Source organism: Leptinotarsa decemlineata, unplaced genomic scaffold (assembly GCF_025532065.1).
Source record: "Leptinotarsa decemlineata unplaced genomic scaffold, Ldec_3_MD MMD2_tig00026307_RagTag_RagTag, whole genome shotgun sequence".
Taxonomy (NCBI): Eukaryota; Metazoa; Arthropoda; class Insecta; order Coleoptera; family Chrysomelidae; genus Leptinotarsa; species Leptinotarsa decemlineata.
In genome coordinates, this window is record NW_027412681.1 from 17,955,912 (window position 1) to 17,976,290 (window position 20,379).

Consider the following 20,379-nt stretch of genomic DNA (forward strand, 5'->3'; position numbering starts at 1 on the left):
ATTTTCGTCTAAATCAATATTCATATAGAAGTAGTGGTTTCGAAAGGATTTTTCCTTTCATTTGATTCAATGTTCATTTGAAATTAGTTGTTTTGGAAGGTTTTTTTTTTCAGTTTGTATCTGACGGAAACTTTCGTTAAAGCAAAGAAACGTTCATTTAGTGGATCGAAACAGCCCCTGACAGTATCTAGTTTGGTTTTTGTTCATTTGGAGCTAGTTGCTTCATGTCCAAGTATATCGTCTGACCGTTAAAGACTATTGAAAGAAAAATCGACATATTGTCAATAGAAAACCTCATTGAACCAATCAACATTGTCTAGCGTGCTCAAGTTGTACCTAATTACAACTAGCCAAAGTCGTAAAAAAATGGTTATTGATTATTACCAAACAATTAACAAATTTACCCCGAAAAAAGATATTGTCAAACTATAAAATATTCAGTTCGATCCATATTTGAAGTGCTAACTATCAGAACCAAACAGCGAAGAAGAAAAGTACACCGCCTTTGAAGTATGTGGTAATCTTTATCAGTTTCGAAAAATTTCATTTTAGGTTACCAATGAGGTTGCTTGGTCAAAAAAATGCAAAATAACATTCAAAAAGAGGGTTCCAAGGATACTTCAGTTGATAAAGCACATCGCAATTATAATTTACCAATCTATCTGAAGATCTTTGAAAAATATCAATTGATTTTGTATAAAGAAAAATGTATATGTGCTACTGATGAAATGAAAATTCTCAGCTATAGATCAGTATTCAGAACATATCCAGACAAATTCAAGCCACTTCTCGGACTGCCTGTGCCTACAAATAATTCATCTCTACGTCGCGTCGTACATTGGGAATTTTTGCTCATTACTTGAAATGAATACCCAAGATTTTTGAGAAAATTCAACGATTAATTTACTGCAGAACATTTCTTATGTCTGAACGACATCTGGACATTTGAAAGAATTACCTAAAATGTAACTGTTACATCTATTGACGAGTCTGTATATTCACGATTGAAATCGATGTTTCTGAATATGCAATAGCAGCTCAACTACCACTAAACAGCAACCATGTGGCTTTCTTCTCAAGAACTTCCCCAGTACTGAGAGAGAGAGAGAGAGAGATAATTTCAGAAACTTGATCAGACTCAATATTGATTTTGAACGACTCATACCTACCTCAGCCAATAATAAACACATTTTTTTATGTATATTCTCTACAACTGCTATAAAATGCTTACTCTTCGTGACTTGTGGGGTGCTTTCACCCCACAAGAAACCTCATTGATACCACGTGAAATAAAATCATTTCTTCAATCAAATCATATCACGACCTTCCCTTAAAAAATGGTCTGTGTGAGAGATGCAATGGCATTATTTGCCCAACAATAAAATGGATCTTCAATTTACTCATATTTCTAAAATAACATGTAAGAATGAGTGAATATGAACTGTTAGTCAAAAAAGTTCAGCTTAGGTTAATCCTGATTATGTTCACCTTCAATTTCCGAATGGAAATGAATTTACTCAACTCGTCGTTTGGCACCTCAAGGAACAAAAATTGATAGAAAAATCTAGGCATGAATTCGAAAATCATTTCAATAAATCTAAAGAAAAATAGATAAAAATAAAAAGGAAAATTACTAGTTCAGTTGACAAAAAAAAAATAGGAGAGAACATGCCAATTGCTGTTCATAAAGAAGAAATATATATTTCGTCGTTCAGAACGATATAGAAAGTATTCGAACGATTTCATTAAAAATTCACTCTGTATTGTCTGTATGTATGTTACACAAATCTACAGAACTGCACAACTAGTGGATAAGGAATAAACTGCAGTTCTAACAGTTCTGAACAATTTGTATTCCACTCCATAGTTGATTTTTAGAAAAAATCACCGTATATAATTGAATAAAAATATACTCCTCCTTCTAATAATCATATTTATACATACTTGGAATGCTTCAAAAAATTTCAAGCGTTCATAAATATGGTTCTTGAAGGAACCCACCGATGGTTTTCTCTCGGTTACCTTTACTCAATGCTAGTATTCTAAGGAACCAAATTTTTTCCAATTTATTATCTATTATTTATCAACGACCTGTTGGAAAAGGCACGAAATCCAATATTTTCCTTTGTTAACTGCACAGTTGTCCTTTTCTACAATTCAGATGTCGAACTCCAACTGCTAATTCAAATCGTCACCAATAACCAATTTTATATCTCATTGAAGATTTCGACAATTACCAAGTAGAGTTTGATGTTACGAATCACAGGCATCAGTTTTCCCTGAAAAAGTAAAATTGTAAGTCATAAAGTCATGACATACTATTCCAGTACCTATTTCGATTGATTTATCGAGTATTGATAGCAGCTTCTAATTAACTTGGAAATTTATTTTGAGCTAGGGAGTCACTTGTACACACGGCAGCTGCTTCATTGCTTTGAAAAAAATGTGGAAAATCTCAGAAATATAAGCGTAATATTTGAAAACTTCAACTCTATTGAAAAGTTTACAGAAACATTTTACAGTATACTATTTGTATACCATACAAAAACAAAAACTGATCTGCTGCGGATATTGTTTTCATGATGATTTCAAAACAGTTTCAGGGAACAGATTGAAAATATTTTCAAGTGTTCCTAATACTTAAAAATTCCACGAATGAAATTGTTTTTCATACCTGATTACAAAAAATCATACTATATTGTAGGGATAAGTGTTTGTAGACTGAAAATGTCAATTCTACCGTCTTCATTTTTCTTATGTCACTACAAACTTTTTTCCCATCTGTTAGGCAATATGCACATGACTGTTTGTACAGATTTAGTGGAAAACAACTGTCCTGATTCAACACAATATGCAATTGACCTATTTTCTAGACAGATTGAAATTATTGATGCAACTGATTGGATTGAATTATATGTATTAATGATATATCTGAAATCAATTCCATAGACCACACAACTAGATATTATAATAGATAATCATTGGCGAGTGGGCTATAATTTGATGTCCATATACTAACATGAATCAAATAAATTTACTCTCTCGTCTAGTTTCTTTATTTAAGATCAGAAATTGAATATTGAAATATTCCATTTGCCGAAGGGATTACTAAATTAACGTTTTCCATTTTTTTATTGGTTTATCGAGCCATAATGAAAAATATATAAACTCTGAATAGAGAATAGAGATTCAAATGAAGAAGCAGAATACAATAAATGTAAATATGTATAGTTCGAAAATTAGTAGATTTATACATGCGTAACAAAAAGTGCTTATATTTTTTTGTATTTCAATTTAATTATGAAATGATGAATTGTTTCATATAAAACGCGTTGAAATAGAAAAATAATTTGGGTTGAAATCATTTAACTAGTTTCTAACTGGATTATTACTGGCAGTCTTCTGTATTGAAAGTTGTTGTTTTTTTAGTAAAATATCATCTACTGTTGGAATATCTGATACTGATGTCCAATATTGAATATAATTCATTATTTGTGAAGAAAACAGTTTTATCACTTTTACAGTCTGGGAAACAAAAACTGTAATGGGGAACTTTTAGGTATAAAGAAGCCAAACTTTTCATTCACCTCAATAAGTTACAAAACAATACATTTGGAAGAAATAAATATAGTTTAAAAAACTAAAAAGCATGCTTTTGGAGAACATCGAACTGAAAAGTTAAAAATATTTTTTTTAATGAGCTTAATACAATAACGAACGAATACTGGTGTTATTGTGAAGAAAGCGACGGGCGCTTGATAAAAAATATGGCACAAAGCGCCCACGCTTTTTTCACAATAATACTAGTATTTTTCGTTCGTTATTGTTTTAGGGTTATTTGAAAAAATGTGTTTAATTTTTTAGTTCGATGTTCTTTGAAAGCGTGTTTTTTAATTTATATTTATTTTTCATTTTTAGTTTCGTATGCGTGTTTTTTATTCTTATTAAACTATATTTATTTCATCTGAACTTTGGGATCAATCAGCCGTATATTGTTTAGAAAAATGACCATTGATATTTTCCGATTCCGGAGAAGGAGCCTGAAAATCAGCTAACATGCCCAAGGCAGCAGGTGCGCAAAGGAGGGTTACAAATAAGGCAGCAGGCGCGCGTGTTGATGAAAAAAATACTTTTTTCAAATCAAAAATACATGTGAAGTGAGTTCGAATTATATCAAGGAGGTTACGTACAGCACCATCTGCCCCCGAAAAGATCAAGCAATAATGTCGATAATTCTATCAAATACAGATCCCGATATGAAATGAAAAGGAGAGTTACAAGTAAACATACATACAGCTGAAAGTAATATAAAGCGTGTAGAAAGATACTATTCATCTGAAGAAAAAATTTATAGAAAACGTTTGACAACAATTTGAAGGGAAATCAGTCTGCACCATTCAATAGTAAAAAGCTAGTAATGAACTGTAGGTTATTCACATCGGAGATGGTTGGTGATATCGTCGAAAAAAGTATCGCATTGGTGAATGGGAAAATTCTTCATATTGGAAGTAGGTTTCTAATTCTGAAATTTGATTTGTTATTTACACATTTTTCTTCTAATATAAGAGGAAATATTGATTCTGTCACGGTACTCCCAAATCAGTTCCAATGTCATTATTCTGGTTATCAATGCCCCTTTTATCAGTAGTGAACATTGCTTAAATGATCTTTAAAGAGATTTTGATAAACATTCAGGCCTATTCACCTCACGGCAAACGAATAGAAATTAAATAAGTGTTTAAAAACTGTATCGAGGAGAGATGCATTCATATAAGAAACTATCTACACCGTAGGTAAATATCTGCCGAAAAACAACTACTTTCCCTGCTAATGCCACGCCGGTTTTCAAATTATACCCGACAGACTGTTATGCAAAATACCTCAGAGATTAGTCTCGCGGATGTTTGTTGTTCATCCAGCAGCAAGACCATCCTAAAATTATTCGAGTAGATCACCTATAGACCGGTTCCGAAGTATTACTTCTCATCAGTGCAGGAAAGATTCGAACTACTCTTGAGAGAGTAGAAACTCTGGTTTAGAAAAAACACTTCAGAAAAGCTAATACTTCAATACAAGCCGAAGCTCCAGTTTGAAAACCAATATACCTGGATTAGTACAGATACAAAGAAAGTAACATACTAAAATTAAATCTGAAATTTTTGAATATCCAAATGGTTCACGTTCAGTCTCAACTTTACGTGTACTTACATCTAGCTATCTTACGTGTCCCAAGGTGATGAAACATTAGCAACGCAATTATTGCCTATACCACTGTCGACCATGCAAATGAACCTCCATATATCACGGCCCTAGATAGCTCAAAATCAAAAATTGTGTTTTGTATATATATATATATATATATATATATATATATATATATATATATATATATATATATATATATATATATATTCCTACATTTGGGTATTTACTAAATATGGATTCTGTCATCAGAAAGTGACATGTATTTTTTTACATAGCTAATTCTCACTTCAATACAGATTGACGTCTTCGTTCCATACAACTGTCACAAAGACCAATTCAGTTGCTATATTTATGTAAAACCTATAGTTATAGAAAGGGTTTGAACACAGAAATCTATAATAGCGATTTTCAATAATCACCATTCTCATTTTATGAAGTCTAGGTGCTAGGTTTCTTATTATTTACTATTTCATTCCTGATTTGAAATCTCGTCACATATATCTCACTTATATTTTTGATAATGTCTCATAATAGGGAAGTAGTGGAAACGGTCATTAACAGTAATTTCAACAATTTGAAACTTGTTCTTTTGATCCTCATTATTCAAATTGAAAATTATCTATGTAGTCGATCCAGTGTAAAGACATATTTTGTAGTAGTTAAGCCCTATGTCTTGTGTTCTTAATACTTTCCATCCCGTCCTGAGATCTTCCGTCAATCAGCCAGATTAGTGTTGCCTCATGTAATACAGAAATAGGAATTCACCTTTGATTAATCATTATTGTAAATCCATCGTATCTTGCCCCATCAGATCGAAATCTCAAACAAATCTTGGATCATGAACAAATCTAATTGAGTACGAGAGTAGACTAAACAAATGGATGAAACCTCTTTTAATGTTTGAAAAATTGTCGACGACGTCTGCTGATGATCTTATCGTGAATCTGCTGTCGTTCGAAAACCCATGTTAGTGGAATGATTGAGGGGCAGATTTGTCAGGCGTCTTTTATAGAGGATTACTGTAGTGGATTGTTTGGATATGCATGCATATATGGTATTTCAAGAACAAAAGATAAATAATCTAGGAAATTCTCTCTCGTCGTTCGAGGGAAAAACATTTATCATGAAAAACGCTAATAGTTATAAATCAATCAAGATACTTTTCACTCCAATTTCGCATTATTGATATCAAGTGAATCTTTAAATTTTTTGAGGAATAATTATGAGAATATAGGTCTCACTGAAAAAAATGGAACGAAAAATCCGTTCGAAGAGAATAACACAAAGTTCAAATAGGTTGACAAATTTTCAAGTTCCATTGGAAAATTGATAATCCAAAATGATTCTAGCATTAACAAATTTTGGGAGAGACCAACTATTTTCAGTTCAATGTTCATAAATAAAAATAAAATTTTCTAAAGAAATATTTTTAGCAACACTCTAAAAAAATAAAACCCTCTGGACTGATGGAAATGCTCAAAATGCACCTACCACCTGAATGGGGTTGGCCAAAGTGATATACACTGTCCGCCACTCAGATGGAACACCCCATTTTTTCAGTAAAACATATTAGGGGGCAAAATAGGCTCAAAATTCCTTCAGATTCGTGATCACGACTACGAACTTATACAATTACACTTTTTTCCTGGAGAAATTTCAGTCCTGAAAAATTCAAATTTGTTTCACTTCTCATGGAAACACCCCCGTATCTTCCGTAATAATTGAACGAAATTGTTTGAAAGAAACTCGACTATTGCTTTCACATAAGTAATTTATTTTTTATTTTGTTGTCAGGAAAGTTATTCCTTCTCAATAAGAGAGAAAATGGTAAATTTTGTAAGAGGAACGGAAACATGTAATCAGTGAGATTTTAGAATGGGGAATGTTAGTTCATATTCTCATTTTCCCATCATTTAAAAAAAACAAGGATATTTTGTGGCGAAAAATGTTATGAAGTTCAAAATTCTTTCGAAGTACTACTTTCAAAATCACATTTTCAATTAAAAAACAAAAGAATCAATTTCAAATGATTTAACTGTTGACAATTCTATATTTTCGTGCCTTCTATGAAATTTCGCTCCAATCGAACACATTTTTCTATGCGCCTTCTATTATTTTCTCCAACTCTTCTCAGTTCTCTAGGTGTGATTTCTCTACACGCTTGTATAATTTTTGCTTTGCACGGAGATCTTCCTTATTTGTTGGCCTATCTTTATAAACTTGATTTGTCAAGTTTCCCCATAAATATAAATCCAGTGGATTTAAATTTGGGGATCGTGGTGGCCATACTACGAGAGGGCTATTGGGTCCTATCCATTTCATAGGTAGATTCCTATTTAACCAAACCCTTGTTATGCCACTATTGTGAACTGGTGAAACATCTAACTGCTGTGTCTCACATCCAAAGGTAGTTCTTCCAACACATCGGAAAATGCATTTTCGAGAACATAAACGAATAGTCGTCCGTTTAAATTTTCATCGAAAAAAAATGGCCCGATAATATTTTCGTTCAGGATACCACACCACACATTAACTTTCTGAGATATTTGGTCTCTATAATTCACCACCCAATTTGGATTTTGTTCAGCCCAAAACCTCATGTTCTGGGAAGATACAACACCATCCGTGGTAAAGGTAGCCTCATCACTGTATAAGATATACTTTAAAAAATTCCTGCCATTGAGATACTTTTCCTGCATCCATAAACAATACTCCATTCGGCGGATTGATTTCATCTCCTTCGTGCAAAGTATGTAAAAATTTGGATTTGAACGCATGCATTTCATGCCTCTTCAAACACCTCCATATTTTACTGCGGCTCATAATGACTTGAAGCGATAAGTTTCTCAAACTAATTCTAGGATCAGCTTGATGAGCCGCCAATATCATATCATCATCAATATGATGTTTTACAATTTTTCTGTCCTTTGTTACTTGGCCGGTGCTCTCGAATAGATTATATATTTTATGTACAGTTCCAGGGTGTACAGCTATCTCTACCGGGTGTCTTCTATTAAATTCAGCGGCCGCTTCACGATAAGACCTCGCCCCTTCACCAACAATTAAAACAATTTCAATTTTTGCTTGAAGTGACAGACGTGCCATGTTGAACTTTGTCAATTAAAATGAACTGATATAAGTTGAAATGAGAACTTCAGAAATATTGAAATATGAACAGCAACTCACGAACAGAAAACAACTGGAACACAGGAACAATATCCAACACAAATACAGGAACAATAAACACAATGGGAACAAAAACACGGCAGAAACAACAGGAACAACGGTGATTCAAAGAACAACAATACCAGAAACAACAAATGCAATGAAAACTGGTCTGGGGGTTAATACAACAAGATCTTTCAACAATATTGTCAGGTTGACAGTAAATATCAATGAGCAACTGTTTTCCATGGTGATTTCAGGGCACCGCATGATTCAATGAAACTGATGTAATTCAATTCCTTCAAATGATTTCAGACAACAATTCAGCAAGTAGGTAAAATAATCTGAATTCCACCTGTTCACCCAGTGCGATTTTTTCTTTAAAAATGAACATTTGTTTCGGTGTTGCAATGAGTATGAAGATTAATTTGGTTTCGGATGGTGAAATGTTTCCTCAATATTTTGATAAAGGACCCCGCACATTTCTTATGAGAAATGGCTTGCCTTGAATTTTGCCGAAGATTTGATATGTTGTAGTTCTTAATGTGCTAATTGAAAGTGTCCGCAGCCAAAGCTCAGAATTGTACAGTTTTCGAGATGTGAACCTTTGAATATAGATTTTTTCCATTCTTTGCAGTTTTTGCTCATCAATCGAGAGCTCTCACTTCTGGTTGGGATAGAATTTGGATGTGCAGCAACCAGAATTAGTTTCACGAATAATCTTTTTCAGTTATAATAGATGCCGCCATCGATAATTTTTCATACACTGCTTCACACTATCTCGATAATCTGAGAATGTGGTGCTGTGACATTTTCCTCAGATAGGCTCAAAATGGATGATAGCATCTCACAGCATCTGTATCTTTCATACCTGAGAGTACTCTCCAGATAGAATGAAGGGGTTCAGGTATTGGAAGCGAACTATTTTGCGCCGTAATATATTTTACCTAAAAATGGGGTGTTCCATCGCGAGTGGCGGACAGTGTATATCACTTTGGCCAACCCCATTCAGGTGGTAGGTGCATTTTGAGCATTTCCATCAGTCCTGAGAGTTTCATCGTTCCACCTCGAATATTACGGAAGATACGGGGGTGTTTCCATAAGAAATGAGACAAATTCGGACTGAAATTTTTTCAGGAAAAAAGTGAATTCGTGGTGAGTCGGTAGTTTTGATCACGAATCTGAAGGAATTATGAGCCTATTTTGCCCCCTAATATGTTTTACCGTAAAAATGGGGTGTTCCGTCGCGAGTGGCGGACAGTGTATATCACTTTGGCCAACCCCATTCAGGTGGTGGGTGCATTTTGAGCATTCAATCAGTCCTGAGAGTTTCATCGTTCTACCTCGAATATTACGGAAGATACGGGGGTGTTTCTATGAGAAGTGAGACACACTGTAGAATAATGATATGCTTTTATTCATTGGAAATCCATAGTATATTTTTTCAAATAATGTTACATTTTTAGTAAAAAATTTGTAAATTGATATATACTTTTTTGAAAGACATCGTTTCTGTTGCCGGATGTTTTGGCGCTGCCAATTAAGACCAGGAAAAAACGGCCATCATCGACTTTCGAACACACAATTTTTATGCTGACGGAATTAATCGACCTGTGGTACGTTGATAAAAGTGTACAAATTCAAATGACGATCATTTCGAATAAACTGAATCGGTATTCACTAAGATAATACAGTTTGAAGTAGACTCATGAACTCGGACAAAACTTTTGAAATAACCTATAATCTCAGTGTAATTCATTTTCTCATCAGATACTTTTTACATTTAGTCAGTTAATTCTGTTAGACTCTTAGCTCCATTGGCTAACTAACTGAAAAAACAGATTCAATAGTGTGTTGACGAATTACGATTTCAACATATATAGGTATTTACCGATGAAATCCATTTCACCAAATCGTCATTTGAATACTGTATATTTTTTCATCAGGCAATCAATAGACTTTTGAATCATTTTCGTTAAAATAAAAAAAATCCAATTATAGTTTCGTAAGTTATAAAGCCTAACTCTATATCCGACACGTCACTAATCAATGATGTTTTTACACGAAAAAATACTAATTTCAAATGAAATTTGAAAGTCACGGTGACTTAATTTTTTTCAAACTTCACCAGCATTATGAAATTATACTATATAACTGTCGATAGTCTTTGAAAAACTATCGGTATTCATCACATTAATTCTTGAATTTTATTCTTGGTTTTACTGTAACTATTCATACTACAAAACTTCTGATCAACGATTTTTGTTCTTTATATTTTCTCTTTTGATGAATTCAACCTGATTGTTGATAATTAAATGTTAACATTTTGTGATTGACATTTATTATTATTTACATATAAATGGGAGCGAGTGTGGTTTTTAACGTTTCCAGTAATTGGAACTCCACTTACTCCTCACCATTTAAGGATGCTGTTGACATCACCAATTATTTAAGTGCACGAAGACGTTTTAATAGTTGTATGGCGGCGAACCCGAAGATAACGTCTTATTTTCTTATTAAATTCACCTGCCGGTCTCCTTTCATCCGACTTTTTTCATCATTACTGATTATTATGTGGGAGATACGCCAGTTGAGGCATTTTACATGCTCAGCTACAGCTTATCTCCGTCAATCTTCGAAAATCGATTCGAGGCTAATCTCGTTAGTATTGGATTATTTGTGATGGTCATCTTAGTTTTTTGATAGTTAGATGGAATTCATAGATATATAGCATTGAAATTTCTTTTCGGAATGTTCTGAATTTTGATATTTCATTTTTCGACTTTCAATAAGGAGATACTTCTTTGCGGCATTTTCATTATTCACTATTCACTATAAACCATAGCTATTACGTGATGTGATGAGAAAGGTTCAAAACACATGTTTTCAATATTATTTCAATAACGTTTCTGATGTAATTGGAAGTAACTTAGCGCTGATAACTCATTTTACTCAGTAATACGAAATGAAATTGAGGAGCAGTACATTATATTCAAATCCGTAAAAGTCAAATTATTGGAATACTGGATACAGTGAAATGAAAAGAATCAAATTATTCAGATTTATGTTTCACACGAAACGCTGAAAAATCGATTCAATGGTTATCATATTACGCAAAAGCTCTTTTTTCAATATTTATCACCTGAAGGCCCAATTAAAAGAATAAATCGAACAATATCAATTTCAATCTGCGAATTGTCGCCTGCAACCAACACGTACAGTCGTATAAATCATAATAATACCTATCATTACAGATACTCACTTCTCTTTTCAGGTTGTGAACTCTCGCGGCGTCATAGGTAGCCTTGACGAGGAGCAGGAAGAGTGCGCAGCCTGCCTGAAGGGCACCTGTAGGAGTATAAATGGGATTTATACTCGACCTGATCTGCCACCCGGCTACTCTCTGGTTGCTCAGATTCCAGCTGGAGCCTGTAGGGTGCTTGTTCAACAGTTGAAACACACCAGGAATTTTCTAGGTGAGTTGATCAGAAATTTGTTATTCAGGGTTGCCATTTTCGAGATATTTTATGCTATGAAACTATTTCACGTAATCATGAGAAATTATTACGTTAAAAGTGTTCCATTGCTGTTTTACAAAGTGAATGAAACATTCAACATGAAATATCTGGGTCATTAAAAACAGCAAAATCAGTATAACTTCATGACTGTTTTTATCAAAATAAATCCTAATCCACTATCCATGCTGGAAACTGCACGATTTCGGTTATTAATCTCATCAGTTCGCACAAGTATCATACTCTGCGCCTGGTAACTGAACCTGGTTGATAAAAAAACCCATTCGAATCCTTGTGAACCCAATCGCATATGCAGGCACAAAAGCGTGCTTTCATGATCATATACCAGACTCCATCTATGGAATCGATAGAAAACTACAAACAAATCAATAAAAAACGAGGCTTCAAAAGTCACTCTGTTGCAAATCGAAGTTTTTGACTACAGGGCTTCGTTAGAAGTAGTTAGTAGAAAATCATAGTAGAAGGTTCCGCCTCACAGCGGTGAGCATAGGGTGGAAGGGCAGAAGTCATTTGAAGATTATATCTCGGAAACGGTGAACTCTAGAAAAATGTGTTCTGAATGAAAATAGAAAATTGGAGAAGGTACATTTTCAGAGGAGATTATTTTTTTGGAAAGAAAAGTTTTGACTTTCTACTTTCTAGAGAGGAAGAAAGTAATTAATTTCTAAATGAACTTTTCAAGAAGAAGTGTAGATTATGCAGAAAAGTAACTTTCAGACACGAATTAGAAGAAAAAGTCCTCTCGAAAAAACTACTTTCATATAAACATTGAATTATATAAAAAACACGTTTTCCTATTCAGACTTTACTCTAAACATTTGTTATGAAATTGAATCAGAAATCATTCACATTTTTCCGTCATAAATATGGAGAAATGAAATTTCAAAGTATTTTTTTCCAGAAAATGAACACTTATTGAATTTTTCATATTTGTCGAATAAATCAAAAATCATTTTTACCCGCCTTTCTGCCAATTACGAGTATTTGCCTCTAGTGCCTGCCACGACCGTTTCATTGAAAAATTGTTTGGAACAAAGTTATAAGACCCGCGGTCAGCAACAGGCGGACCGCGGTCCGTTTACGGATCGTGAAAGGTTGACGCGCCGACCGCCCCAAATATTGTATTATACAGGGTGTCCCTGGACTTCCTCTTTTCCTCTCGGGAATGTATAGATGGGGTCAAAATATCACCAGTACTTCATATAACTTTTTTTCCTAAAATCCTTCGTTACCAAGTAACGCGCCCTCGAAGTTACAAAATGAAAAATGTTTTTCTTTGATAACTTTTCAAGTGAATATTCAAAATTATCCACATTTTGGTAATTGACTGAACAAATGAATTCCTTCGATGAGCTTTCATGCAGGAGTCAGTTGTTTTGCTACAAAGTCAGGAACGGACTACCCCCGATGGTCCACACCCCAAAACTTTGAAATGACAGATATTTTTCAATATTTTTCAACAAATTAAGGTTACTTGGACAATTTTATGAATAAAAGTACTCGTGTGGAAAGTCGATCGGAGTCTTGATAAAAATATAGTTTCACTCGACGACATCAAACCCGCTCGTCCACCATTATTTGAAATGAATAATTATCAAAGCAGAAATAATAATGATAACGTTAATTCAACAACATTTATCCTGAGATGTCTACCATTATTCGAAAATATTAGTTTTTAAGGAAAATGGAAATGATAGGTAAAATGTTCATAACGAATTTTTATAATGCAAACACGTTTAACTAACGAAACTCAAGAGCCTCAAGAGCAAACAGAAATGAAAAATCCGCTACAGAAACTGCTCGATATGACCACCTTCTCTCTCTATATATTTTCTTAGTCTGCGAAGACACCCTCTCTGTACTTGGAATAGCATTCCAGGGTCGTTTCGTATGGCTTCACAATGTAATGTTATTCTATTCAACAATGCATCTCTTGTGTGAATAGGAATAGTGTAAACAAGGCTTTTTAGATGCCCCCACAGAAAGAAATCCAATGGATTTAAATCCGGAGACCGCGATGGCCATGAATATGGTCCACCTCTACCAATCCATCTATTGTGGAAAATATGGTTCAGATGGTCACGCACAATCAAACTAAAATGAGGAGGAGCACCATCATGCATAAACCACATATCTCTTCGGGTTTGCAATGGAACATGTTCCAAAAGTCCATTCAAATCGTTCTGAATGAACTCCAAATAACGTTCTCCATTCAATCGGTCCTGTAGAACGAATGGTCCTATAAGATGGTTTTCTATGATACCAGCCCAAACATTCACGTTGAATTTCCGTTGGTGTTTGGTTTGCAATATCCCATGGGGATTTTCTTCGGCCCATATATGGAGATTATGAGAGTTGATAACTCCATCTCTACTGAAACCTGCTTCATCAGTGAATAAAACTCGATTAATAAAAGTCATATCCTCTCTTTGCCTATCCATGCACCAATTGGCATATTCCAGTCGTGCTGGAAAATCTTGAGGTGTCATGGCATGTACCTTCTGGATATGAAATGGGTGGAGCAGTTGTTCCCTAATTATTCTATGAATGTATGGAACTGTTCTGATATATTTCTGATGCTCATTGAAGGATCATCAGCGACGGCTTCCGAAATATTTTCCTCCAATACAACGGTACGTACAGTCCTAGGAGCGCCCTCACCACCTCGTTTTGGCAAAACTGTACCTACAATAATATCGAAATAAAACAACGTGCTCAAATTAATTATCAATTATTACATACCTGTCTCCCTCAAGCTGCGATCGACACGCTCGAATGTTTCTCTTGACGGTACCGTTCGATTGGTAAAATGCTCGGAATACAGACGACGAGCTTCTGCAGCATTACAAAATGCTCGTCCATAAAATACATGCATATCTGCATATTCATTGAATGTAAACTGTTCTGCCATATCAAAATATCCTATAGAATATTGACAATACAATGATAGTCATATGACAACGCACCACTCAACAAAACAAAATCGCATTCCAGTTTCTCATTTTTTATCAAAACTTTCTAAAAGGTTTTTTTGTCAACATCTGTGAAAGAAATGGAACATAATTATTCCCTGGATATTTTTCACCTGATCATGTGCAGCCGTTTTTGTAGTTCATTCGTTTGCTTTTTATTAGTATAGTAAATATTTTTTCCGATGGTCGTTTTTTCAGCTAAATTTAGATTCGTGTTAAATAATTTCTCCCATAAAATTATAATTATCAGTGAAACTCCTCAACAGTTTAGCTGTGAGAAAGAATTTGAAACATTCGAATGTTGAGTTTCATGAGATTCAGATAACTGATCAACACGAAACGTGATTATTCCACACGTGTTATGTACATACAAAATATGGAATGAATTCGATATTTCATAGTAAAGTAGCTTGTTAGTTTAAAAACACCACGAATCTACAGAACTTGATATTTCTTTTGAAAAAATATCTGCTATCACAATTGTGACTTAAACTTTCATATAGGTACTGTACTTTTTATTTACGACTTCATTTTAGCATACTTTGTATTATTCCTGTTATAAATGTTGTTGAATTAACGTTATCATTATTATTTCTGCTTTGATAATTATTCATTTCAAATAATGGTGGACGAGCGGGTTTGATGTTGTCGAGTAGAACTACATTTTTATCAAGACTCGTTGCTCCGATCGACTTTCCACACGAGTACTTTTATTCATAAAATTGTCCAAGTAACCTTATTTTGTTGAAAAATATTGAAAAATATCTGTCATTTCAAAGTTTTGGGGTGTGGACCGTCGGGGGTAGTCCGTTCCTGACTTTGTAGCAAAACAACTGACTTCTGCATGGAAGCTCATCGATGGAATTCATTTGTTTAGTCAATTACCAAAATTTGGATGATTTTGAATATTCACTTGAAAAGTTATCAAAGAAAAACATTTTTCATTTTGTAACTTCGAGGGCCCGTAACTTGGTTACGAAGACTTTTACGAAAAAAAGTTATATGAAGTACTGGTGATATTTTGACCCCATCTATACATTCCCGAGAGGAAAAGAGGAAGTCCAGGGACACCCTGTATATAAAATACATATCGTACATATAAAATTCGTAGAAGAGGTATACCATACCTTTATCAATTAAAATAACACAAATTTTGTTTTATGATTTCTGCCGTTTTCGTTCGTTTGATAAAAAATATTTCTGTACCTACGTTGATATGGATCCTACAAAACGAAAGGTCGACAGTGAAAATAAAAGGTTTTTGGCATAATGAATTGATCAATATTGTTTTACGTTGCCTGATAGGCCTCAAGCGGTTCCAGTGCGCCTTATACGCAATAAAACCGTCGCTATTGTAAAAAGTGGAAATTTGAAGCGACACTACGAAACAACTCATCAGCAATTCCACAAAAACTTTTCTCTCGGCAGTCAGGCTCGTAAAGAAAAAAATCAGACATATCTCAGTGCATACGAAAAGATTACAAAATTACCAGTTCGTTGCATGAGCGACCAAGAAAAATCCACAGAAGCAGTGTTATGTGTGTGCTGGACGCTTAATAAACACCATAAACCATTTTCAGATTCTGGGATAGTGAAGGAATGTATGTTGGCAGTAGTTACGTCACTTTTTGAATGAAAAAAAGTTGTTGTCTCTGCAATTCAAAGTATTCCATTGTCAGCGAGAAGTAATACACGAAGAACTGAAATTTTAGCTGCAGACATTAAAAACACTCTTCTTGAACTTCTGCAAAAGGCACCTTGATACGCCATAGCACTTGATAAATTTAAAAGAAAATTAAAAGTGCACCTTTTAGACCTACAAAGTGTTTAGTATAGGAACCTGCTAATACAGTTTTTTTTTCTTCTTTTTATTTTATTTATTGTGCTGTTTTTATTTATATGTTTCAATGTACATGATTTTAAATTTTAAATTTTAATTGTGACATTTAAATTTTTAACCTAGATTAAGACTAATATTGTAACTGCATTAGCTTGTGCTAAATATATATATATATATATATAACATATATATATATATATATATATATATATATATATATATATATATATATATATATATATATATATATATATATATATATAAATCATGTGACATTGTTGATGATGAACAAATGTCAATTTTCGTAAGAATTTTTGACATTGAGTGTCAGATTTTTAGAAAAAGTTGATAGCAATATTGTCGTTGAAAGGTAACACTCTAGTAGAAGACTTAGTTGAGACCATTGATGATTTTATTATGAAATATAACATCAGTTATGAAAAAATGGTTTTGCTTTCAACTGATGGGGCCCCAGCAATGATTGGCAAAGAAAAAGGTGTAGTAAAGAGAATCAGATATAAAAATTCAGGTCTAATATCTTATCAGTGCATAATTCAGTAAGCAACCCTTTGTGGAAAACAGTGCTACACTCAAAGAAGTGATGGACAACTTGGTCAAGTTGATTAATTTTATGAGGTCCCATTCTGCTCTTCACCACCGACAGTTCAATGAGTTCCTTTCTGAATGTGATTCTGCGTTTTCTCACTTACTACAACACAACAATGTTCGTTGGCTAAGTAAAAGTCAAGTTATTGAACGTATTTGGCTAATAAAAAAACAAGTGTCATCCTTCTTGAAAGATATTTCAAAATATTTGAATGCGCTCAATACAGAGTTACAGGAAATGAAAAATTCATATGTGATCTGATACATAGCGTGTCTGCTTTTCGTCGTAAGCTAGATACCTTTGAAAAAGATATCGTTCAACAAGGATGTATTCATTTTCCGGTAATTCTTGAATTTAAAAAGGAGACCTCTGAAGAAGGCATTGCAGAGTTTGTAGAACTGGCCGATCTTATTAGTCATTAATATCTTCGTTGTCACCTAGGAAGAAATATATTCCATATTTATGACTTTACCATTAGATATAATTTCAAAGCGAATTCTAAAAAGAGATGTAATCGCTTTTTTTTTCAATATTCAAAATCTCTACATGGTGAATGCCACAAAAAATGTCAGTAATATATTTTATTTCGTAATAAAATATATACCTGCAATCAGTATAACCTTCCGTCCCCATTTCTTATGAATACGGTGAACGGTCGCACGGTGCCAAATCTGGAAAGTACGCCGCGTGTTCGAGCACTGGAGTGGGTTTATCAGCCAAATACCGCTTCACAGATAGCGCGTTATGGGCAGGTGCATTGTACTGTTGCAAAATCTACGAGTTGTTCTTCCACAACTCGGACCGTTTCTTGCGATCTTGCAGTGTTGTCAAAACTGACAAATAGTAAATCTGGTTGACAGTCTAACCCTCTGGAACCCATTCAGTTATTACGATACCGTTAATGTAGAATAAAAATGGTCAACATTGCCTTGAATTTTGATTTGGATATCCTTGCTATCTCGGCCCTCACTGAAGCGCTTACACCACTCAAAAACACGCGCACGAGATGGATAATTGACCCCTAGGCCTCTTGCAACAATTGCAACGGATTTTTTTCAATTCAACGAGAAATTTGAGATTATTGCGTTGCTCCTGTTTTTCGTCACACTTGGTTTTCGGCACGGAAAAAAACACTTTTTTTTCAAACCGCTACTGTACAAATACTATAATGGTGACAAAAACCTGTTTTGGTAAGTGATTAGAGAAGACTTCCAGATGCCCAAAACACTACTCGTTATTTTCCTCACCGCCCTAGGGCGCCCTCTAGGAGCGCAGTCTCATTATTTAATAGCCGGACCTCGTATTTATTCAGATTCGTAGTTGGGGATGTAACCAATACATCTCGATATCAATGAAAGCAACTCATTGGTAACTGATTGGTTTGATATTCAAGATAAAAGGTCTATATTCGAAAATAAAATAATATTTTTATGTGTAACCAGAAGATGACTTTGAAATGATATGATGTAGGTACTGTATAACACAACTAATAAGATAAAAAAGATAAATACCAAGTTTTGAAAAAAACCATAATATAAATCCAAATCTCGAAATGAACACAACATTGACAAATAATCTATTTGCCGAAATGAAACATTTGGCGGATTATCTACCTGTAAATCTGTATAAATTAAAGTCTGTGATTGAAATTCTCAATTACTCATCATGAGAAAACCATTCATTTTTTGTATGCACTTTTCCCACAACTCAGCTTGCTTGAGTGAATACTCTATAAATTTCATTTATTGTGTAATATCAAGGTTACCTCGACGATTTCTTCAATTAAAAATAATCAAGAAGTCATCAACAACCAATCAAATCATATTTTTCTAAATCGAATTACTGATTACAGTATCCACCATCCTGTTTCAAATATCTTTAGAGAAACGTCGTTCACCTCATGAATATTCATTGCTCAAAGATGTCATTATACACTACCGGAAACCATCGTAACAACTGAGACCACAAGGGATTGGATATGAGACTCTGATTTTTGCTCGTCTCAGAGTAGAGTAATCTCTCACATAAACCAACTTGAGGCACTGCATAATTTGTAGTCATTAGTACAACGGTGCTCCATAAATCATTTCAATACTAATTTCCGACTCCAGTAGCGTATCTAATGGTATAGTTTGTGAATAAATGTGAATCGTATGTTTAGGGAAATGATATAACTGAAAGTGACATTTTTAGAATACATTGCTTTCAAAATTGTTTTCTGACTGAAAAATATAAATTAAAAGGAAAAAGAATATAGAAATCAGAAACTATTTTATATAGTATAAAATAACGACTGATTCACGGTGGATGGCCCATTAGACGTTTCTGGTGAACCAGACAACGAATCACATTTAAAATTCAATGGAGAGCATAATCGGATATTAAAATAAATAAAATATTTTCGAAAATGCGATATTGCCACTTCCATTAGAAAGTAGAAGCAACTTTGATTTTTTGAATGAAACACCCTTTATATAATATTATTTTTGGAATCAACAACAATTGCTCGACAACTTTCCTTGATATTTTTCTATACCTATCTGGTACCGTTTTCGAAATATGAATTTGTTTCATTTTTTTATGCTTATATATTTGAGTTACCGTATGTGAAACAGTAAGTTTTCTCGTTTACCAGAAAAAGTGACTGAATGTTTATTACTTCAAATGGAACACCTTTTGTATTGTTATAGATTCAGAAAGCTGTTGAAATTTGTACATCTATGTACATCTATATACATCATGCGTATACCTATCTAGTCAAGTTTCGGACTTGAGCATTTATATGTGAGCATTTATTTGTGAAAATTTCCCTTCAGAAACGTATTTTGTAAGGATGTTCTTATGAATGTGTTTATTATTTTTGTAGTGTGATAACCCACATAGCAATAGATATTCCAGGTATATTTCATGAATATACATTTAAGGATATTGTATTATGCTATGAATATGCCATGGATATATATATCTTCTGGAGAATATTCCCTGGAAGTGCTCCTGGCGAACCTTTGATATATTTCAAGAATATTCCTTGGGAATATTCTTGGAATATCTTAT

The 20,379-nt window shown here is 33.8% G+C and overlaps 1 protein-coding gene across 2 annotated transcripts in view; it reads left to right on the forward strand.

The window, feature by feature from the left end:
- loh (thrombospondin type 1 domain containing lonely heart) overlaps window positions 1-20,379 on the forward strand; it is a 701,195-nt gene that overhangs the window by 639,018 nt on the left and 41,798 nt on the right. For both annotated transcript variants that reach the window (XM_074181270.1, XM_074181271.1), the window contains exon 7: window positions 11,645-11,846. In XM_074181270.1, coding sequence (XP_074037371.1) covers window positions 11,645-11,846 — 202 coding nt within the window. The remainder of the gene's footprint in view (window positions 1-11,644; window positions 11,847-20,379) is intronic.